General features: G+C 40.9%; 1 protein-coding gene across 1 annotated transcript; it reads left to right on the forward strand.

The window, feature by feature from the left end:
* The first annotated feature begins 1,338 nt into the window (after positions 1-1,338).
* On the forward strand, positions 1,339-24,106 carry PPTC7 (protein phosphatase targeting COQ7). The gene is made up of 6 exons (XM_069794697.1): positions 1,339-1,719; positions 11,420-11,599; positions 14,388-14,586; positions 16,806-16,929; positions 18,939-19,068; positions 20,468-24,106. The coding sequence occupies exons 1-6, from the start codon at positions 1,518-1,520 to the stop codon at positions 20,524-20,526; spliced, it is 894 nt and encodes a 297-aa protein (XP_069650798.1). The 5' UTR covers positions 1,339-1,517; the 3' UTR covers positions 20,527-24,106.
* Positions 24,107-24,123: the final 17 nt, after the last annotated feature.

Below are 24,123 nucleotides of genomic sequence, written 5' to 3' on the forward strand. Positions count from 1 at the left end.
GCGGAGGCACGAAACGAATTTGCGCACGTTGTGCAGAGCTACCTGCTAGGAACTTCCATGGGGATGAGCCACTTTGCGCACCCACAAGCAGCACGGAAAACTGAGCTGCAGAAGATGAGGAACTGGGTCTTTTTGAAACATGGTGGATCTTTAAAGTGTTGATGCCTTGAAGTTGTTGGTATTTTTGCAGTTGTCCGGGGGGACAGCTGAAAGCCGGCTTGCTGCCTTTGTATCACACTCACCTGCAGTTAAAATAATTTTGGTGGTTTTTGTACGATGACCACATACTAATGGTCTTCTCATGAGGGTTTTGTTTGGCATTTCACGCCCCCTACCCAAAATGGATTAACATGCTGCACTTTCATGAATTTCCCCAGAAACCGCAAACATCATGCGCCATAGCGAGCTGGCCCTATCCCTAACTGCACCCTGCTGGGGAAGACAGGAGGAGTTGTCCTTTAAAAATAAATTTTTGTGTGCTATGACTCACATAACCGTCCTTAATAGCCAGAAAGTACAAACGGCCACCGAGTTCCTGCGAATTATTTGGAGCACGCGAGACATGCGGCCTGATATGGGCGTGGAGGGCAAGTATCTGGGTTAGGCGCAGCCTCGCTCGCCCGGCTGTTGAAAACGTAATTGCGATAATTACAGGTAGAAAACGCAGCAAGCCGGAGAAACGTCTCCCCCGGCCCCCGCCGATGCTCCCGTTTGAGGGTCGCGGGGTTCCGAGGCCGCTTCCCGGGGCGCTGAGGGGAAAGGGCGGGGGGGGGGGGGGAGGGGGGCGGGGCGGGCCGTGCCGCAGCCGCCGCCGCGGGGGCTGCCGGGAGCCGGCCGGTGTTATTGTCCCGCAACATGCAAATGAGGCGCGGCGGGAAGCCAATGAGGCGGTCGCCGGTTGCTGCGCAAGCGCGCTAGGGGCGGGGCGGGGCGGGGCGGGGCTGACCTCGCCGCCCGCTCGTTCGCTCGCTCGCTCGCCGAGCGCCGGGGCCTCAGCACGCGCGGCGAAGATGGCGGCTGCGGCCGGCGGGGTGCGGGGGCGGCGCAGCGGGCACCGCCGGCTCTGACTGGGCCACCCCACGGCGCGGCGGGAGGGAGCCCGGAGGCCTTCGCGGGGCAGCGCCGGCCGGCCGGGGAGGAGGCAGAGCCCCCCTCGGGGGGGGGGGGGGGTGGGGGTTGGTGGTGGTTGTGGTGGCGGCGGCGCGGAAGGCGGGGGCGCTGCCGGCAAGCCCGGCCGTGAGGGGCCGGCGCGCGGGGCGTGAGGGGCAGCGCGGGCGGCGGGGACGAGGGCGGGAGCCGGCCCGGAGGGGCGAGGCGGCCCGCGGGGGGGGGGGGGGGGTGGGAGGGCGAGGGGCCGGGCCGAGGAGGGGCAGCGCGGGCCGGCGGAGGCTGAGGCGAGCCGGCCGGCGGGCAGGGGAAGAAGGCTGGCTCCCCGCGGCGGGCGCTGGCAGGTCCGGAGGCGGCTGCGCCGGTGGCTCCCCGCGTTCCTGGCTCTCGGCTGCTGGGCGCCCCACGCCATGTTCTCGGTGCTCTCCTATGGCAGGCTGGTGGCCCGGGCAGTCCTGGGCGGCCTCTCGCAGACGGACTCCCGTGACTACAGCTTGGTGACAGCCAGCTGTGGCTTTGGCAAAGATTTCCGCAAGGGCATCCTCAAGAAAGGCATGTGCTACGGGGATGACGCCTGCTTCGTGGCCCGGCACCGGTCGGCAGATGTGCTGGGTAAGTGCTGGCGCGGCCCCGCTCGGGGGTGCCGAGGCAGCTTTGGCGTCGGTGTCGCGACCTCGCCTCCTCGAGCCACACATGGCAAAGTGGCTAGGTCTTGGGTTGCAGACAAAGGAGCTGGTTCCACCTGTAAATGTCAGCGTGAGTTCTCTTTTTTTTTTTTTTTTTAGTTTCAGAAGAAAGGTCTCGTGCTCTTTGTTGCAGCATGACACCCACCTCGCTTCAGCGTGCCTCTGGGGTGGGGTGGGTGCTGGGCGTCGGGGCCCAGCCTTGGCGATTCACCTGTAGGTGCCTGTAAGGCCTAGTGGCTCCGAAAGCCAGAGAAACAGCCTGTAGTGAATCTCGCGTTCTGTGTGCCTTTAAAGCTGAACCAAGCCCTGTGTGTATGTATTGCATTTCTACAGAAAGGATTATTGAAACAGACATTTCCTGATTTTAGCGGGTGCTGTGTCCTTGTCAAGTGAAAGGCAAAGTGACATTGAGATTGGTTTCAAATGTCAAACTTCAGTTTCAGTATTTATTCTATCCTGATTACACTCTCTGGTTTGGATTCATATGCAAAATGAATCTTAAGGGTTCAAATTTTAGAAGTAGTGAATAATTACAGCTAATCAGTGGAATCTTCAGTTTATGAGCAGCATTGCTTTTGGTAGCGCTTGACCTTTCTCCTGTGTAGTCAAGGTTGAATTTGGCTGACGCTCTGCAAAAGTTAGTTTTCGAGCAACTGACAGAAGTAAATTTTCACCAAAACTTTGACATTAAAAAAAAAAGCTTCCTCTCCCCTGCCTGTTTTTTTTGTTTGTTTGTTTTAATTTAAAACTGGTGGGATTGCACTGCGGTATCTCATGATGTGACGATGCTTGGTGATTCTTCACAATTTTGTGCTGTCATTGTAACTTGGTTGCCATTTAATATAGCTGAGATTTTTTTCAGGAAGCTGTAACTTGGTACTAGGTAACAGTATTGCAGATTATTCTCAAGGGAGCTGTTACTGTAAGAGTGATGCTACAACTTTCAAGGAGATGTGGAAAACTGGTCAATGCATTTTAGATACTCTGCATCTTTTCTGTTGTGCCTCTTTCAGAGAAACTTTTTTCTATTTGAATTAGCTGTTGGACAACCTTACTTGAACATGTGACTCAGGCTGGCTGCCTTTAAAGTTCATACTAGGCCAGCACTGATAAATAACTGAGCAATCGGTATTTGCCCATAAGAGAAATGCGGAATCTGCTTTACTTACGTGGACTCTTTGCACGGGGAAGCAGGTGGATTTAGACCCATTTGATGATGTTTAGGATTTTTTGGCCATATTTGGTAATTACTATATGTGGACCTACAGCTTGTCTATTAATTTTCATGGCAACTTGAAAACAAACAGAATTGTAACTCCACTTAAGGATCAAACAGCAAAGAAGGCTTCAGACCAGGATGTCTTGAGTACCAAGAAGAAAATAATTTAAATAGAAAAGCTGTTGTGTTCCCCCCATGCCATCCTGAAAAGCTGTTTTTATGTTAGTTCTCTGTTGCTTTTTTAATATACCTACCAAAAACCTAACACCAGCGTACGTTCTGCAAACACTAACGCTCAGGATGGGTTTTGATGCATTCTAACTTGATGCTTTTTCTTCATCTATAGTTGTTAAGTTTACAGGCATAGTAGTTTCTTCCTTGTTTCTGCTACTATGATCATCTCTGCTGTCCCTTTCTCAACCAGCTCTTCTACACTGCTGCAAAAAAGAGCTTCAGCATCAGTGTTTTCCTGCCCTCAATTCCTCTTATGCTCATCACAAATCTGAGGTTCCGTACCTATTTTCTAAAGACCTTCATAAATTTTGTACTAATTTGATAACTGCCTAACTGTGCACCTCAACAAAACTGGCTGAGCTGAACTGTTGCTTTTCAAGCTTCATTTTTCACTATTAGTTTAATGAAGAGGCCCATGTGGTTTTAGCCAAAGTGAACACTAGACACAGTAAGAGTGCTTTTAGAGAACCGTAAATTTCAAGTGTATCACTTTGAGTTAGTCTGCCCTAGTAGTCATCAGTGACAAAGCCATGCCAGATAATTAATCTAAAATTCTTCTGTGCCAGTCTTTTCTAGAACCAATATATGGGAAGGATGCCTGTGTGGGATGGATATGGGTGTGGTGTAACAGTGAAAGAGCTACTCCCAGCCATTTGGCATGAGTGCTTGGGGATTCATTTTCTTAGGTCAAACAAAAGTTGACTAGGCAGTGTGTTTATAGCAGATACAAAAATGCTAAACAACTCTTTTGTTATCTGTATACTGTATCGTCTAAGGGCTGAAAATTGTTAACAGTGTCTTCTAGTCCATGCTTTATCCTTTCATAGTAAGATCAACAGGCAGCTTATGAAGGTTCATGTTCTTTCCAGTCCTCCCATAGTTGTTAAAGGCTTGATAAGGCCTGTTACTAGTGTACTTGAATCCTTGGGGCTTTTGTCTCTTATTTCTACTTTTGTCTGGGACATACCTGTTAAGTTTGCATGTTTTGTTCCCGTTCTGAGCACAGGGAGAAAAAAGAAACTCCGAACCAGAGTGTTTCCTTTGGGATCTCTCTGAGAAAAGGAAATGGCTTTACTACTAATACTAATCTCTAGAACTTTAATGATTCAGGTCCATGATTTCTTTTTGCTGCTGGTTGTACCGTATTGTATCTTTCTATATGTTCGCTGTCAGTGTCTTGGTTGTCCAGATCCTCAGAACGTTCAAATATCTTCCTGAGACTTGGTAGACATTAAGTACTACTTCACGTCTGAAGGCATGCCTTTGTAACTTTTGAGGACAGAAATACTGGTTTTCAAAGCTGAAGAACAAAACTCTTCAGAAAGCGACACCTCTGTTTTTTCCTAATTAACATGTGAGTAGAATTTTTAGTGCTTAGGGAGCAAAACCAGATTTTTTAAATGAACTTGAACACTTTATATAAACATTTCGCTTGCTTAACAAAACTAAACATTGAAGCTCGTTTATAAATTTTGAGATGTCTCATGCTGGTGATTGTTTTTTCTATTGTTGGGATCTGCCTTTTCTTGCTTATTCCTGCCTTATCAGGCTCCTGATGTCTTTGCTAGTTTTTTTTACAGATTTTTCCAAGCTGTTGCGTGACTCATTATTGAAACATTACAGCAACCAATGCACATCCCGTGACAGCATCACTTATACAATGTCTGTGCTGGGTAGAAGTTTGGGTGTAGCCAGTGTGACTTGACTAGTCTTCCAAACTATTTCTGTCCCCCAGCAGTAGTAGGAAAATGTCTGGCATCAGGGTACTGTTTGTCCACTGCAGAGTTAAAATTTGGCAACTGTTCTGTCTGCTGCAAATCTTGATTTTTAATTTTTTTTTGGAGGGGGGGTTGCTGTTGTGGGGCAGCTGGAATTGTGCTTTATTTGGAAATTAAGTTTGTCAGCAGCCTGCATAGGAGGTATGTAAAACTCTAGAGTGACAAAGCCTCTGGAATATTGTTAGTCTCACTGTCATCAAGAAAAGTAAACTACAAAAGGTAAAAGGATTTGTAGATGAAATGTCAAGGTTCTTCTGGAAACTATGGAGGAGGAAGAGATTCTTGCTTTGATGCCTGAAGGTCATATAAGACTATGTTAAGTGGTTTATTTGATATCATACCTGGTAAAGAGATTGCTGCCTTATCACAATTTATCACGCTAAAGAAGGCAAGTTGTCTGCTTGCTTCAGAGTAGCCTTTCATCTACTCTCTTGGGAGAACTTAGGACATGGTAGAGGGAGTAATCAGTGATTTGAAAAAAATTGTACATGTGTCTTAGTCTGTAATAGACCAAATAAAGTTCTCTTTTTAACATGGGAGTATAAGTATTGCCGTTTGTAGAGAAACTACAGATTGAGAAACATCCCATTAACAATCATATTCACCTACATTCTTGTCAATACAGCTAATCCAAATGTCAGCAGAGCTATTTTTTTAAGTAGCATCGAATGTAACGTTTAGAAACGTGGTATCTCCCTTTCTGAGAATGAAACTAAAATCTGGTTGTTATTCTTGACCACGGTTTCTGGAAGGGCATTGCACGCAGTGTATTCTGATCAGAATTTGCAGTTGAACACTTACTTTAATTGTAAGTGCTATTGATACTTGTTGGTAGCATTAATTTCCATTCATATGCAGATCTTAGCTTGAACGAAAAGCAGGTTCTGTCAGAAATCACAGAAGGAAATAAGCAAAGGTGAACACAATACAGTAGGTGAAGCATTAATCATACCTATGTCGCAGGAAATGTTGCAAAAATCTCCCGCTGTTTACTTTGGTTCATCTGCACTATTAATATTGTGAGCCTGAGATTATTCAGGCTGTAAGTAATTTCAGCACAGCTTGGTTGATGTCTGTCCACAGTACCTATCCCTTTTCATCATTTAAGTGCCAACTGCCAGTAGCAGTTCAGCTATGAAAGTAAGTTCCATGGTTGCTCAACACCTTGAGAGATTAAATAGTTATGACTATGTAGGGAGGTTTTTACAAAACTTTGAGAAATAAGTAATAGTTTAGTGTTCTCCTGTAGCTCCCAAAATCCGCTGAACAATTTCTCAGGCTTAAATAAAACAGGTAAGAGATCTACTTGGTAAAAACCTGTTTCAGGAACAACAGTGTATTGTAGCAGGGGAGGAAAAACATAAAAGGAACTGCTGCTTTTTCCTGGAAGTAGATGCACAATTTAATGTTTCCAGTTCCTTTTTTCTCCTTAAGTTTGTTCTTCAACATCATCTCTCACTTTGCCTCTTGCTTTTTGTTCTTCTTATCACTTAACCAGTTACTCTTCCAGTACTTTTCTATTTCATGCAAGGGTAGTTTAAGGTCTACTGTAACTTTTAAAATGGCCAGTGTGAATAAGTAATCTTTCCTTTTGTAACTAGTTATCAGTCACACACAATCTGCCTTTAGGGATTTGTATTTAGCTAGGTTATTTCTTTGCCAAAACCTGGGGGGGGATAGACACCATTTGGCTATAACGTTGTGATCCCATACATGCTGCCAGTGAAGCTGCTAGGAGAGTTAGTGCTGGCTTTGAGCACGTGACTTGTTTTGGATGGAGAACCTTTGTAGGTGTGTGATTTATCTCATTGCTGATAAAACAAGAAGTCTTATCAGTTTATCTCACTTTTGGTATGTTGACAAATACTAGGTGCTGTATTTCAAACTTGTGTAGTGCATCACGTTGCACTTTGTTACCGTTTTAGCCTTTCTTCTATATTTGATGCAAAATAAATTAAGTGACAAATATATCCTTTTGATGTTCTTTTATCAGCAATTCGTTGCTAATTCAGGTAAGGATCTCAAGAAATTGAAAGTTCAATAGGATGCATGGAGTGTCTTACAAACTTAATTGTGGTTGCATGCAAAAGCAATTCCTGCTGGCACACTTGTGCCTGCCTGGTGCTTCTGTGTGAGATTATTATTCTTTGTTGATGGAAGGTTTGAGAGTATCCATCTTTCAAGAGATTTTTGGGACAGGGTGATAGTTCTAGACTCTGACCATGGGCAGGTTAGTTTGCCAGCTAGCCAGAACTTCCACTCATAATGCTATTTATGTTAAACAGGGTTTGATTAGTATTCGTGGTTTTGTTCTGAACTTTAAGGCTGTTTAGTTTATATTTGCTCTGGACTAGATATAACATCTGGATCTGACTTAGAAAAGTGTGTGGTGAAAAGCACATATTACTAGTCTTGGCACTGGCTGGCTGTTGCCTGGGCTCCTGCAGTTAACCTTATGGGTTGGCAGTCAAAACAACTTTATGTTTGCATTTCAACTGGTATTTTATCGCAGGTGCTTTTAGCATTTTGAAATAAATTTTAACAAGTTTCAGTGCCAGTATCTTCACTTGCTTGTTTTCTGTGCTGCAGCATCAGTCACTTGTGCTTTGTCTTGAAACTTCATTGCAACTGTCTCTCTATGTGAGATCTTGATAAACTGAATCTTTAAGAAGTTAAAAAGAGCCAGTTTTTGGACTGACACATGCAGCAAATATGTAATCTGGCAGTAGTATTTGTGTATTTTCCAGCAGAAGGCAATGTAGTGGAGTGTTAACTCTCAAAGATTCTGAAAGGTCTCCGTAATATAGTTAAATACTCGAGAAGCATTTATTCTTTTGAAGTAATTTATTGTGAAATTTTCAACTGCTTTATTTACAGTGGTTGTTCATCTAGCCACAAGCATTTCACTATGTCAGGTGGACACTTCTGTAATTTCTGCATAGGCTTGAACAGGGAATATTCAAAGATGTATTCTTTCTATAAAATTTTCTGATTTACTGCATAGCTTAGAAAAAAATCAAGGATTGTATACCGTTCAATTTCAGCAATTCTCAGCCATGCGGTTTGTCTTAAATGTCCAGTGATTCATATTTTGTAAGACAGGTATTTCAAGGTAAATGATGGATACTGGAAAACAGTATTTAATGTTTTATGGTGAAATGTAAGACAATGAAAACCCAAGTAATCTTTTTCACTTGTTAAAACAGTAGTTGTTTTGGATATTTACCTTTTTTTTTTTTTTGTCTTGGATGAAAACAAAGATAATATAAATGAATAGAGCTTGGCATTACTCCTTGGCAGTGATACTGCCAATAGCAGTACCTTTGAATTTTTCTTTGGTGACAGGGGTGGGGAAACAAGCTATTACATAAAAATTAGTTCATTTTTATGAGTTGAGTTTTCAGTTCTTGCTGCTTCTGGAGTTTGAAATATCTCACAAATAGTTTTTCTCCTTGTTTGTTGTATATCAAATATCACAAAGTTTTCTTAAACTTTATTCTCATTGACATTTCATCTATTTCAGTAGCAGTTTGTTCAGTCTGTTTTAAAATCACATATTCCTTTCCCATAAAACTGTTTAGTTTATGTTGAGAATGTAGAATGTAAAGATACTGTTTTTATTTTAAAACCATGCTGAAGGTAGGACAGGATGGCTGAAGATCTTAGGAAATGTAAAAATCTTCTTTTAAGGCAAAAACAGTCAAGGCGATGTTTTCTAAGTGGCACTGTGTGGTATAGGGCTTCTTGAATGTGCTTTGCCTGTGTACTGCCATTGGTCTCGACGGCAGCAGTAATTCCTGGCTCTGTGCCGATGCAGGAGGAAGCATTTGACTGCTCTGGCAGTGTTCATGAGCCATGCTTTGGGAGCCAACAAGGTCATTTAGCTTAAATTAAATGAACTGACTTACTGGTTTTTAGAGATACTGTTTAAAAAAAAAAAAAAGAAGAAAAAGAAGAAAAAAAAAACCCAACAAACCTTTGCAAAAAAAACCTCACGTTGTCCATTTTGGGCAAGATTAAGAAATAAGTGCCAGTGGTGGTATGTGAGCTAGTGAGCTGATGAGGTGGTGTGGAGGTGTTACAGTGGAAGCATGCTCCAGGGCCCGCTCATGAATGCTCTGGTCCTGTTTGCTTCTGTGCCAGCGATGGAGAAGGAATGCACAACTGTCTTGTTGATTCTTAAGCATACAATCTGTTCTCTTAAGTATGGCACAAAGCTAAGTCAGAGGACTGACTTTTGGACCGTCTAGAGGATGATTGTTTTGGAAGGCACTGGCAGAATGTACTTAAAGCTGTTTATAGCTTGCAAAAAGCAGACGGGAAGGCAGACAGACAAAGCTATTTCATGGCTCAAGATAGTATGAAGTTTGCTGCTATGATACAGATTGAGATTTCCTGCCTGGAGTAAGAAGTGAGCAAAGAAAATCAGGTGGCATACTCTTATTTTTTTGCTTTAAAAATCGGAATAGGTTTTGATAATTAACCTTATCAGGTGCTTGCTGTGATGGCTTTCTTGTACTGTATACTAATGCTGTAGTGTTTCTATTTAAATATTTCCCAAGAAGACTAGTGCAAAAATGGTTTACTGATCACTTGAGAGCGCTCCAGTAACTTCTGATGAGCTTGTTTTGTAGCCATCTTAGGAGCCAAAAGCTTTGGACGGTACTTGTCAAACATCATCTTTTCATTGCATTAACTCTCTTGTCAGTGAAGCAATGCTGTATTCAGCTAACAAAAGTACACATGGATTATGTTCATCCTTAAGTGAAAAAAGCTGCTCATCTGATAACTTCATGTAAAGCAAGCATCATTATCCAAACTCTCGCTTGGTTTTTATTTCAAGTTCTAGATCTAGAACTTTTTCTCAATAATCTCTTATTCTAGACTTGTCTGCATGGCAACAGAAAGCAAAGGGTTAATCCAGTATTAACCTGAAGTTGTGGGACCTGTAAAGAGAGGATTAGTTTGTTCTTGAAGAAACCAGAAAAGGCATTTCCGAGAATGCCAGGGTTGCTTTTGCATGGGCTTCTTCTCAGGGTCTGGTCTGAAGAGATGAATACAGGGATCTGCCTTCCTACAGCGTTCTTCTAAGAAAGCAAACGGACAAAGCAGGTGTCTAAAAGGTTGTGCACTATTTTTGGGAGAAATCTGATTAATGTTGATAGGCTGTTCAGAATCTGGCTATAACCTCCTGTCAGATTATAGTTCGTGCCAAGGTCAGCTCTAAACCTTCCATCTCAGTTTCAGATGGCGTCCGATGTGAAGGGCATTTGTAGATGAGGCAAACTTAGTTTTACCTTCTCAGTCAAATTTTCCTGCCTTTGCTAATAGCAGCGTTTTTTCTGAGGAGGCTGTTGTTCTTCAGCACAATCTGAGCTCCGAAATTGGCTCATCGTGTTTTTATCATGAACATACTATTTTAGCTTTATACGTTATGGAAACCTGAGCTTGAAATGGTTAGTCCTTACATGCTGAGGATCAAAAAGATTTTTTGGAAAAATTTCCAAGTAGAAGTATTTTTATCTCAGACAGTATTTTACTTTTGTCATTAGGACCAGTTGAGGAAGTTCAAAATACTTTAGCCAAATGTCAGTAGACTATCATATCTGCTGCTTACCTCCCTCTGACCACCCCCCTTTTCTGTGTGTGTCTTTGCTATGTGCTTCTGTGGTTGCTCAGAAGCTTCCCAAGCTTTGGCAGAATTTGTTTAATTCTATGATACCTGGGTTGTTTTGAATAAATGAATGAAAATTGGCTGGATCATAGTCAGTTTTCATTCTCTTGCTTGGCTGAAGCTGTAAGCAACAAATTATCCTTGGAAGGGGCAGGTCCCAGCATTGTGTTGGTTACATGTTTTTTTTTTGAATACACTTTTAAAATGGAAGTCTAGTTTCTACAGAAATTGGTATTACCAAATAGAAAGGATTATTCTTCATATGAGCAAGTAGCTTGAGAAAAAACTTCGGGCCGCTGAAGGGAAGAGTTTTTTATAATTTCTGTACTAATTAAGATCTTAACCTTCACATTTAAAATTAATAAAAACTCTTCTTCCTTTTTAATGGACTAATCAAAGGTTAATGTGATTGAATCCCCTTCTTCCCCCTAAATTCCCCATTACTTGTTCTCTAGTGAAGTCAGCCTCCTCATAGAGTTCTCAGCATTAGACTTTTACCTTCTCTTCAGCAATTCAGATTATATTTAGGGATTTGTCTAGGAGCTGACGTCAGAAGTTCTTACAAATGCTTAGAAATATCTTTTGTCATCAAAAATGTTGTTAAGCAGGTGCTATGTCCTACTTTTTAGTTATTGAATGTCCTAAGTGATGGCAAAAATTAAAAACCTTGTTTTGGAAACCATTTCTGTTCATATAACTCTCATTTTCTGTTTTCTTCTAGGGGTAGCAGATGGTGTAGGTGGCTGGAGAGACTATGGGGTTGACCCTTCTCAGTTCTCAGGGACTCTAATGCGAACATGTGAACGTTTAGTAAAAGAAGGACGGTTTGTACCAAGCAATCCTGTTGGGATTCTCACCGCAGGTTATTGTGAGCTGCTGCAGAACAAAGTACCTTTGCTTGGTAAGAGAGCAAAAATATATAAATTGGATCTGTGTTGTATGTTATCTGGTTAAGGTTGCTTAAATCTGTTGTCAGCTTCTACAACAAATTTGCAGGCAGTTATCTTCTCTTAATTAACCAAAAAAGGTAGAAATGTAGTTGTCTTGGTAGCATCCTTATTTTCTCTTGTATGTTTAAAGACTGTCTTGGTTCATTCAGTAATGCAGGGAATGTTTGTGTGTGTGTATATTTTTTTTATATATATATATATATATATAAAAAGACAAAGAGCCTTTATGTGTGAAGGGTGGTAATTCACCAGTGCTTGCAGAGAGTTTGCAAAATGAGTTCTGCGGTAGAATACGTTATGACATGTGCACTCATTCTCTCTGTTATGTATGTACAAATAACTGTTCTCCGTTGAAAACTCTTGATGGTTGGTTGTGGCTTTTCACTTAAGCTATGCAAGCAAAAATATTTTCTGATGATAACTGGATGCAGTTCTGTTCATTCCTTGCCTTACTGCTTCTGTTGCCTTTTATGTCCAATGAACTTTAAACCTAATTGGTTAAGTAGTTTATATCATACAATCACTGGTACTGTTTATTATTTTTTATAATTCTTTGTGGGGGATTCATTACAGATTTTTTTGAAAGCAAACTAAAGTAGATGCTTAGCATATTCTGTGTCAAACTTGATTTTAGACAGGGCATCCAGCTGCCTTGGGAGTGGTGAGCAGATAGAGAGGCAACATTTGACCTCAAATGACAACCTTGAAAATGGAATACTTTTCTAAAGGGCATGTGACCTTTTATGTGCCACGAAAGTGTTACTGTGCACGATACCCGTGCTTCTCACCTGACCTTAAACTTCTGTGCCAGAAGAGTGCTGTGTAAGCTATATTTAACTTGTCTGCTGAGCTTCAGAACAGATGTTCTCGCATTATATGCCTAAAGAATAGGTTCAAACCTCAGAAGTGACCTTAAGTATCACTAAAATAGCAGTGGTCGGTAATTACATTAGGATTTTGTGTTTGATAGAGCTTATTTGTGCAAAGCAGATGTAGCTCTAAGTGATCTACAAAGTGGGCCACTGGTGAGAGTGCTCACAACGGCTTTGCAGACGGACGCAGCCCTGCTTGGCTTGACCTTTCAAATTCTGAAAAGCAGCATATGCTGAGTCACAAGATCTGCATTCCACACATGGCCTCCTAGTTACACTCTGCTAATAGAGTTAGAATTTGAAACTAATGATCCTTAGTGTTTCTCCTTTAACAGAGAACAGTATTTTTAGAAGGAGAAATAAACCCCTGGAATTACCACGGCAATGAGCATTTAGAGTTTATTTAAAATAAAGCTAAGGGAGAGGACTTCATTAAGGAGGATTCACTAGGCAATAACTTTTTCTTGCTTTTGTGCTTTAAGTCTTGATACTTAGTTCATCAGAATTGAACCTAGCAAATATTTTAAAATAAAACTGAAATGAGAGGAAACTGTGCTATTTATTTAAACATTATTTTTGTATTGCAGAACAATCTTGGATGCTGTCACATCTAAAATCTGAATTTTTCTTAAGATACTGCTTTGACTTACCATTCAGTAAGAGTGGAGAAGGTCCTGTATATTCACTAGAGAACAAATTAAGTGCAAGTGTATTGCAGAGAACTCCCTGTATTAGGAAGGGAAACATCTGGAATAGGTGATGCCTAGAGCCAGCTGGACTTCTGCACTAGCAAGCCTTATTGTAAGCTTAGCTCATTGCAAGCTTGTGGTCTGTCCAACATGTAGCTGTGCTTGGAAACTTCTGCTGAAAGAACATTAGGATAGAAGATGACTATTCACTGGCTGGTGATACAGGGACTTATGTTAGAGGCAGAAGTCAAGAAGAAATGCTTTAGCTGTGTTTCACCCTCTTCAGGAATGAAAGTTCTCTTGGTGGATGTGCTATCCTGTTTGCAGAAATTGTGATTGCTATTTGCTGTGAAGGACTTAGTCTGTGGATGGGTATCTCTGCAATACAGTTATTTTTGTGGCTTGCAACCAAACACAGTTGGTGGCTACTTCCCAGTGAATGAATCAAGAATTCCTCAGTGCCCTCAAGCATGGCTGGGATAGTTCTGAGCACGGTTGACAAGTAGATATGTTTCTGTTCTGTCTTACTTTAATCAAATAGTATTTGTCTCTGAAACGTGTTTTCTTTGAACTTGTGAAGTTAGTATCCTGAAGACCTGACAGGATTATTATTTTTTTAAACATGAAGATAGCTTTCCAGAGCCACACTATGAAGAAAAGCATTTTAATGTTCTGACAAGAGTAATGCAATAATACCTAATACTTAATTGCAAGCAGTTCTTTACTTGGCATGGTTTATTTACAGCTGATGAGTGAAACTGTGTGGAGAGCACCCAGCATTGTATGGATGCTACTAGAATCCTATTATCTGAATGATTTCGGAATTTCAGTATTTTATGTGACTTCTGTAAATCCAGTCCTATAGCAGAATGTGCTGACATACGTTGGGATGGAAAACTGTAAATAAAGTGGAACAAAACAGGTATTTGTCAGCATAATGTGTTTACCAAGATCAAAGCAGGAAATGTTAGTTCTATACAAAAATCATAGTTTGTGTTGCAAAGATTTCTAGCATTTTGCTATCTTAGTGTATATTAATTTTGGCATTATTGAGTATTTCCATTTCTCCTGATTTGTAAGCTTTGATAAATATTTGAATAATTGGACTATGAATCAAATTGGTGAAAGCATAGGCAACTTCTGTAAGGCTGACTCCAGTTACCACGTTCTCTTTCCAGGAAGCAGTACAGCTTGTATAGTAGTTCTGGACAGAACAAGTCATCGTTTACATACAGCCAACTTGGGAGATTCTGGATTTTTGGTAGTCAGAGGAGGAGAAGTAGTACATCGATCTGATGAGCAGCAGCATTACTTCAACACTCCGTTCCAACTGTCAATAGCTCCACCGGAAGCAGAAGGAGTTGTCTTAAGTGACAGGTAAGATGGGAGAGGATCTTAAATTTTTAATCTGTGTATGTGATCAACTCCCAAAAGGTTGCAGTTTCGCTACCATGGTGCTCTTTGTATAGTGCAGTGTAGTGTGTGAGGATTTAAGCATGTATCCAGTCAAAGGGTCTTTTACCTGCCTCCCTGTCTTTAGGTAATGTGAACATTTCTTACCTTGTAATTAAACTTTGTATGCTGTTGCACAGTCTGAATTTATTGGGCTAATGGTTATTCATTCGTGATGGCATATTCCCATAGTCTGTGGTGTGCACGTTCTGATCTGTGGAAAGACGTTGCTTAATAAAGCTGCTGTGATAAAACTGCAGCTGGTATATGTGCCGGTCATCCTGCATGAGTGCCTTGTCTTACCAGTAGCATTTGTTCCCAGTCCCTGTCTGTACTCTATTGAGACTGGTTTGGAGCACGCTAATTTAGATATCTTGGCAGTGAGGTAGCAAGTACTTGAAGAATAGAGCAGAGGGACATGTGACTAACTTGTGTTTCCAAATAGCTGTGTTTCCCGCAGCATATTGTATTTGACCAAAACGCGCAAAAAACTGTTTGGCGGAACACCGAGCTGGGAAATGAGAGTATTAGGAAAGGACAATCTGTTCACAGAAATTAGTTGTTTCAAAGACAGACTTGTACTTGTCTTTCTCTGAGAACGTCAGGCTGATCCATCCTCTGACTTCGTGAAGTCTCACCAGAAATTTAAAAAAAAAAAAAAAAAATCAGCTTTCAAATATATATTAAAATACAGCTCTCAAATAATGGTTATACGCTCATTAAAGCGATATCCCTCTTCTGAATACAGGAAGATGATAAAGGATCCTCAGAGAGTGACCATAGCATACAGGGAACGCAATAGGCATCTTAAGTTTTTGATACAAGGTTTGGACTTGATGATCTCGGGGATCTTTTCTGACCTAAATGATTCTATGAAATATCAAGGCTGATGCAGTAAGGGTTATGACTTTAATGCCAAAATAGATGTTTTTAAAATGTTGGTTAAATTGTTGAAACTCCTGACCATTCTTGCATGTGGTTTTATTACTTCATCATAAGACTGCAGAGAGGAAGCTAGGGTAGAACTCTGAAATTAGAACCCTTCAATAATCTAACCTCTTTATTAGACTAAAATTAAATGAATGATTGAGCTTCCAGAGCTCTAAAAATCTTAATTTTTCTGAGATTCTGTGTCATCCATGAGAAGACAAAAAACAAGCACAGGGCTAATTGATAATGTCCAGTGGAAGTCAGGAAAGCAGAGTAATCTGAGTCATCACACAGTAAGGAAAGCGCAAGATAAATGAGCTTCCACACTTCAATTCCGAATCATGATTATAGCTTTCTGGCTAGTTTCTGCACTGTTCTTGACATTAATATAGTACTCATGGATGTTGTCTAAATGCTTCTCCAATACTTTTTTTATTTGTTGTCCCAGTAAAATGTTAAATTTGGCCATATATGGGACTACACAGGCAATCTTAACTCTTAACTTTCCTGCAGCTACAAATCCGTTGAGCAAAGCAGCTCTTTTGTTTTTTGGCATAGCCAAATGGCATGGGATGCAGCAGTTTCTTCCTTTTAAAGACTCCCGAAGAATGTTTAAAAATGATGCGTTTGTCATTATACTGCTTCTGAGAATCAGATTTTGCAGCAATATTCATGGCCAAAATAGATATTTTCTCTTCTCGGTATTGTGTAATGTATTAGACGTAAGTAGACCAACTGGCTATGGTCTCCTGGTAGCCATTTCAGACACCTTTCATCTTCCATTGCATTAGAAAGTGGTTCAGAATCCGTGTGTCAGCTGTTCCTGTTATGAATTGTCCTTTCAAGTATAGCTCTCTTACATATTTAAGATGAGTGAGAAGGAAGCCCGGAGCTGCCATTCTACTTAATGGTTTCCATGGAGATACACTTGTGAAGCAGATTAGTTTGCAGGATTGTTCATCTGGGAATTTTAAATGCAAATCCTTTGTGTAATAGCTGGAACATTACCTGTTTACAATCACAGTTTTTCTGTTGTAGCTTTCTTGACAAGCCATCCTGGTGCAAAAGCTCCAGTTAGTGATTATTTCTTTCTTTTGCAGAAAAACACATAACAGTAGTGAATTATAAAAGCTGTTGGTGTGCTGGTTTGACATTGCTTGGTGTCTTAGTGAAAGCTGGAGTCCTCTTCTTTAACATATCTGTCATCTTCACAGCCCTGATGCTGCTGATAGTACTTCTTTTGATGTCCAACTTGGAGACATTATTTTGACTGCAACAGACGGACTGTTTGACAACATGCCTGACTACATGATTCTGCAGGAGTTAAAAAAGCTGAAGGTAAGTGCGTGTATTCTGAATCTCTCGCATCTTTTGCACTGGTTATCTGTCATAGTTTCTACTATTACTTTTTAGGCATGTAACTTTTGTATTTTATTTAAAAGACCCACCACAAAGTGCTACCTTTTAGAGACTTTTAAGTTAATACCCCATGTAAGCAATAGAAAGGGACATTGACCCCCAAAGTGCCATCTCTTGGATCTGCACCCAGGCTGAATCCAGAAGCAGCAGTTTGGGCATAAATTTCCCGAGTAGCAGCTGGTACCAAGTCACTAACTAGTGATGGGAGGGAGAGGAGGAAGGGGGAGATGTTCAATAGCAGGCACTGCCCTTGGCCAGCTGCTCACACAATTTTATTTTATCTGTACTTGCAGGTTGTAGATGATATACATGAAAATACAGCATTCTTTCTTGGGTTATTTGAGGGGGTGAGCTGTACACTTAAAAGTAATTTGAAGCTTTTCTGAAGGTTTATAAAACAGTAATTGTAAAGTAGTGCGGGCTGTCTGAATTGTGGGTTATGTGTGCTTGAAAAATCTTCAATGTTCTGTAAAAAAAAGTTCCCTGGCAACTTCTCTAGGTTAGCAACCACAAATGTTCTTTTTAAATAGTAAAAATACATTAAAATATTTTAATTTGGATGAGAACATTTAGCTTAAGGCTATTTACTTACAGAAAGGAAAGTGTACTTAGGAGATATCAATATGTATAACCTCCCTGAGGAAACTATTTTGTTATGAAATGCAAATAAGGTTAACATGCAGAATTACAGTGTGGTTTTAAAAAAAATTTTGCCTGCTCTTACCTGCAGCTACATAACTGAGAGGTGGTGTCAGAGAATGGGTCCTTACAGACAAAATGTCTGGCAGGCCTCTGCGCATCAGGCAGACCCTTGTGTTTCCCCCTTTCTGCACTCCCCACTATCACTCTCTTCTTGGTGCAATATTCAGGTCTGAAATTGAGAAGCTGTGCTGTGAAATGGAAAAAGAGAGCACAAGCTGTCACAGAGGCTTTAATCTGGTTAGCAAAGGTAATGACAGCACTGAAGGTGTATCAGCATGCTGTCATGGTTTGGAAGGGCCTGGTGGGCTGGCCGCTAACCTGCGTGGCGGTTACTTACGCTATAGCCAGATCATACCTCTGTCTGCTGTCCTCCCGCCTCCCTTTCGCTGCGCAGAGGGAGGGTTAGCCTGGGTGGACACTGGAGATGGAATTCCCGTGTGGAAGAAAGTTGAGCTCCACCTTTTGGCGAGTTTGGGATAGGCACTGAAGTTCCCTGTGAGGTTCAGCCAAAAGTTAATCATGTAATGCCTGCTAATTCCCCAAACGGCGGGGAAGGGTCTTGAAATGGCAAGGCATTTTAAAATAGTTACAAACAAAAAGAGTGGTTGGTTGTGATCTCATGTTGGTTTGAGTAAGAAAAGGCTTGGAGTAAAGCAGCAGAGTTACTGAAACAGAAAAAAAAAAGGCACTTAAAATGCAGTCTGTAGAAAGTGTGTGTGCGCTCAATAAATTTTTTTCTCATCTAACTTTTAAACTGCCCCTTCTCCCCAAGTGTGCTTTTGTCAATTTGGGTACGAGGGTCAGAGAAGTCAGACTTTCCATTCAAGATAAAACATAATTACTTCAACAGAGCCTACTTTGTGAGGGAAGGATGGTTCTTCCAGTGTAGCTATCAAATATCCTGCTTCCCTCAGGTGAGACAGTTTAGTCTATTCTGAGTATTAGCCTTCTAAGTTTCTAAATTCTGCAAATCTTCCAGAACCAAGTCTTGCAGCTGCTGGTAGGGAATAGAGGTCTGGACTTCAGTTGTGAAGATTTGCAGTTCTAACCCAAATTTGTAAAGCCTGAAAGATGGTGAGGGTTCCATTTGGAAGTGGAGGTGATAACTAGTGCCCAAATCTGTGAGAGAGGTCCAGCAGTCAGGGATCTCTAAAACTGACATGCATCAGCAAAACAGCTACGGGTAGACTTTCTTAAAGAATAAACTTTTTTCCTCATTAATTTAGAACTCCAACTATGAGAGTATACAGCAGACTGCAAGAAGCATTGCTGAACAAGCTCATGAGCTGGCATATGATCCCACTTACATGTCGCCGTTTGCACAGTTTGCATGTGACAATGGATTGAATGTGAGAGGTAAGATTTTCTTCTTTTTTTCTCCTCCTCCCACTCCTGCTATCTTTGAGAAATCTTAAGCAAAGTGAAGTTATGTTGTTCCCAGATCTGATAGAACAGAGTGCTAAGAAATGCGGTTGGCAGTAGAGCACCAAGCTAGCGTGCTGGGTTTGGCAAGGACCCCAGCTCCTGACATAGGTCATGCCAGGCCCCGGCTGATCAGAAGCCTCCTGTGGGGAAGCAGCTGGAATGCAGAGAACTGATTTTTTTAATTTTTTTTAAATCTAATATGTACACTCCTGCCCCAGGAATCCTGCATGATACAAGTTCTCCAGGCTCTTGGGGAAACTGTACTTGACTTGTTCCTTGGATTTGGGTGTGTGGGTGGTGTGTGTGTGGGGTGTGTGTGTTGTTTTTTGTGGTTTTGTTCTTGTTTTTTTAAGGTCTTCTATTATTGATGTTTTTAGCTGGGATTCTGCCCATTCTTTGGTAGGGTTTTTTGGGGGGGTTGAAATTTCTGATCCTTGTACCGTTAGCATCCCTGTCCTGACCTCTCCGTTGGTTCTACTTGCTGTGCTCTAGAAAGATATTAACACCTGGCAGAGTTCAGAGTCCTATCAAACACCTTTTTTTTTTTCCCCCTTTCTTCTTTTAAATAAATAAATAAAATTCTGCTGGTAAAGATGTTCTCACTATCTCTGAATCAGGAGGACAGGATTTCCTGCAAGACCCTTAAGCATCTTTCTTAAGGGTAGAGACAATAGCTGTAAAGCTCGGGCTCTGCATTGCTACAGAGCTCAGTCATTCAGTAATGAAACTGCAGATCTCCTGAGTCCAAAGGACTGGTTTGACTTCCTACATAACACCATCCCTCTTCTCTGAGCCGTTTCTGTAGGATTAGAGTGTCTTGCTCTAGCTGTTGAGGTTTGAAAAGCAACTACTAAAAATGTTAAGTAGCTTTTAGAAAGAGATGCAGTAATATAGTGCTGGAGAAGATGCCAAAGAGGTGTTTGATTTACAGCAGAAATTCCTGAGAAGATACTGACTTTGTTGCCACCTGCTCGTAACAAAACAATGTCAGGGTTTTTGTATGTTTATTAAATAAATAGTGTGCTAAAAACCGGGCTTTCTGCTCTACTCGCTAACAACAATGTTCAAGGTTCTGTACTCCTTTTAAGCTACAGTGAGATCACAAACTATTAAAAGGAGAGCGTTTTTTTGCTGTGTTAAATGTCATTGCTACCCTCATTTGCATTTTGGAAAGGAGGTAGAGGGAGCAGAGTTCTTGTGCCTACACAAAACAAGTTTTTGAATATTTAAACTTTTTTTTTAAAGAGCTTTCCGTGGGGGAATGTCACAGATTATAAGAAGATGACCCACTGTGGTTTGAAGAAATAATTTTACTTTTCTTATATTACAGGGGGAAAACCAGATGACATCACCGTCCTTCTTTCTATTGTAGCTGAGTATACAGACTGATCTGCCCAGAGTGTCAGCTTCTGACGTTTTCGTTATCCCCGAGCTCCTAGCTTCACATGTACGGTTTCCTGCTGGCAGGATTGCTTTCTTCCTTCGCACCTGATCTCAGCAGCCGGTTCTCCAGCTCGTTGCCTGTCTTGAGACGCAACTGAAGTCCTTGTTAAGAACCACTCTTGTAGTACACTGGTCTCTGTCTGCCAGCAAGAAATGAAGAAGCTCAAGGCTTGAAGCATGTCTTTTCAGAGCTTAGTCATTGTCCTTAAAAGGGGGAGATCAATCCCACGTCGTTACTGCATTTGAAATGTGACTTACTTTCAAAGGAGTAGGATTGGTTTATCATCTTTCAAACTAGATTCAGTAGATAAAACCTCTACAAGAGGGCATATTACTCTATTTACTAGAAACGTTCACTATTCATTAAAGGGTATGTTACAGAACACAGTTTCATAAGCATAGTCTTGTTACAGTGGTAGCTGAGGTTTCGTGTTTCTAAGCTCCAGTTTTCAGGAGATTTATAACTGCTGTAAACATTCTGCTCTTGCCATACATGGTGTCAGCCTAGGAGACTTTTCTAGTACAAAATTTCAAAAACCATATTTAGTTCAAATTATATGGATGCAAATGTGTTTTGTGATTTCAGGTGCTTAACTGTGATCTTAAAAGTTCTGCAGATCATTTGTCCGTAATGGGCCTGGTATCTGGATGTTTTGGCTGTGGATAATTTTTTTTTTAACAAAAATTTTAACTCTGTTTCAAAAAGCCGAGCTGGCCAAAGTTGAGGTCCTTTCAGCATTTTAGCCCATCTCACCAGTGCGGGCTGATATGGCGTAAATGCTACAGTGGGAGGTTGCACAAAGAACAGATCATCCTCAACTCTGAACGTCTTCACTTTTGGTAGATAATTCTGTTGTTAATGAAACATGATTTGTGTTAGTAATTGCCATTCTTGCTTGTGTAGAACAGAATATGCTGCACCAGTTGAAGTCCAGTTGATCCTTATCTTTCTGACTCTCAAACAAGCACCTCTTTGATTATGCTGTGGCAGCAGCAGTTAAGTGCATAAATGGAAAGCATTAATGAATAATCAGCAAAACTTACATTTCAGTAACTAAAGTTTAGGGTTTTCAGAATGAACCTTAATGATGTTTACAGTTATCTAACAGCCACTTTGCAATATTACATTTCCTTTTGAATTACAGTAGCTTACATTTGTTCCCCCCGTTCCAGCAAGCTTTCCTTTTTCTTTCCCGAGGTTCATACAAAAAGCTGATAGCTGTAAAGATATATATATTTTTGGTCAGTTTTTCATTAACTTTTTTGCTGGTAGAAAAGTATGTAGAAATAAATTAAAGCCATGTTTTTATATATAAAAAGTCGGGTAATGTTGCTGTTTAGGTGAGTGCAGTTAAACTTGGTCAGTAAGTAATCTTACCTGCTCTCAAAAGGAGATTTTTACTACCTGGTTTATTGTATTAAAACTGTTTAAGTTTGAGGTTACCTCAACTTGTTTAAAGAATTTTTGTGGACTTGTACTGTATATTTGCGTAACTATGTTAAGCTTTTATTTAAGGTCATTTAACATGTACCATGTACATGTCATTTTACTATATTTCAATGCATCATGCTTGTAACAGGCATTTCATTTATAATAAGTGATTAATTTGGAAGCTCTTCAGTAATTTATCTGCTATTCCTAAATTGGCATAATGTTAGCTATCTATTTTAAATCACCTTGTAACTACTTGTCAAAATGCCTTAACTACCCGAACTTGACCAAAATATTATTTTGGTGAGGGTATGGGGAGGATTATATTAATGAAGAAAAATTAATTAGTTTTGCGATCCATGGAGCAGTGAGTGGTGGATAACTTTGCACAAATTGTCAGTCCTTGTTGTTTTTTAAAATTGAACAAGCTGTGTCTAGCTGTCTCATTAGAAGGAATGTATTCACACTGCAGTATAGGGCTTTGTTTCTAGCATTTGGGAGGGGCATTTCTCTCTCAAATCTGGGTGTCTTTACATTTTATTCTCCAGTATTCACTGTCACGCTTCTTGATTAGAGCAGATTTGATCAATGATTCTTTCCCTTGAACTTACCTTAAAATGATGCCCCTGCAGACCTGGACTGTGTTGCAGTCTGACCCCTCGTTCTCAGCATGCTCATCCCCAGCCCTCGTTATTTCCCCCCCCCCACTTTCTAGAACTATACATTGGGAGATGTATGCGGATCAGATAGATGAGTACAGCGACGGTGCTTACCCCTGCGGGAGGTGTTGTGTGCGCTGTACTCCACCGCTGCTGGGCTGGGGTCTGGAATCCCCAAGCGAGCGGAGAGACTCGGCTGGCTTCTCTGGAACTGAACTGTGCTGCCTGGCAGCACGGCGCTGAGCCTGGCGCTCTGTTAAAGCTGTTCTTAGCTGAGCAGTATCAACAAAGCCATTTGCCTCATATCACATTGTGATTTTTTTTTCTTTTTTTTAATAAAGAACAAATTTGGATTTTGTTTTGCAAATCATGAGTTTATCCCTCACCGGACACACCAAAGACCAGTAAAGCTTATAGCTTTTCCATCTGTTTATAAAGCAATACTGTATTATAAAGAATTGATATTTTTATCACATGTTTGATTGTTTTTGTTTTTGTTTTTTTTTAAAAGATGTGCACTCAACATATCAAACCTAATTTCTTCCTATGAACTTAAGCTGTCTGCGCACAACCAATTTTTGGAAAAGGAAATGACAGGGCCCATACTATCAAAATAATTTTAAATGATGCATGAAGCAGTAACACTTGCTAGGAATTAGATTATTGTGACTATTCATGAGAGAGGCATACAAGAAAGGTGTGCTGTGAAATGGAAGTGTGTGCGAGTGGAGCACAGGTTGGCTTTCACCTGCTGCAGAGGGGGGGTGTGTGTGTGTTATCGGGAGCAGCCACCTGAAGGAAAAGGAAGAGTTTTACACACCAGTAACTGTGTAACATCACAGGACTGGCAGGAGCTGGGATTTCTGCAGCAGCGATACTAGGTATTTGGGTAATACAGGGCTAAGATGTGGTGAATTGGAAAAACTCTGTGGTTCCTTGCTACTTCTATGGCTATCTTTGGGAGACCTGCAACATACAGTTTCACTCTAAATGTACTTTCTTTGTGTTTATGAAGAAGGTATGGCTGAAAAAAACCCCAAAACCCACAAAAAAACAGATTTTGGGACCAGTTATGACTGAGTCAAGGAGAAGGGAGAGGCAAAGGTCTGGCAGAGACGTGAAGGATTTTGTGATGGAATCTCTGTCTCTCAGTAATGGACATCCTTTCTCCAGGGAGAAAACTCGGTTGATTGTGTAGAAACTGACTGTATGAAGTAGTTTCTTACAAAGATAGCTGAAATAACGAAGTAAATCTGAGTCTGTATCTAATGAGGATGCTTTTTTGTTGTTGTTAAAATGAGACTATCATCTATGCTTACCTAAGAGGCGATTATGTGAATTTCATGTCTGAGGTATAACTTATGCAGGAATAGTTCTGTAAATACATTTAAATGAATTGTAAAGATATTTAATAAATATAGTATTTATACTAAAATGTGTTTTTTAAAGTAA

Source organism: Haliaeetus albicilla, chromosome 10, assembly GCF_947461875.1.
Source record: "Haliaeetus albicilla chromosome 10, bHalAlb1.1, whole genome shotgun sequence".
In the NCBI taxonomy this organism is placed as follows: domain Eukaryota; kingdom Metazoa; phylum Chordata; class Aves; order Accipitriformes; family Accipitridae; genus Haliaeetus; species Haliaeetus albicilla.

Coding starts and splice junctions, on each gene's coding strand:
- PPTC7 (XM_069794697.1), top strand. CDS start 1,518: ATGTTCTCGGTGCTCTCCTATGGCAGGCTGGTGGCCCGGGCAGTCCTG. Junction 14,587..16,805: donor GGAGTTGTCTTAAGTGACAG/GTAAGATGGGAG, acceptor TCATCTTCACAG/CCCTGATGCTGCTGATAGTA. Junction 19,069..20,467: donor CAATGGATTGAATGTGAGAG/GTAAGATTTTCT, acceptor CTTATATTACAG/GGGGAAAACCAGATGACATC.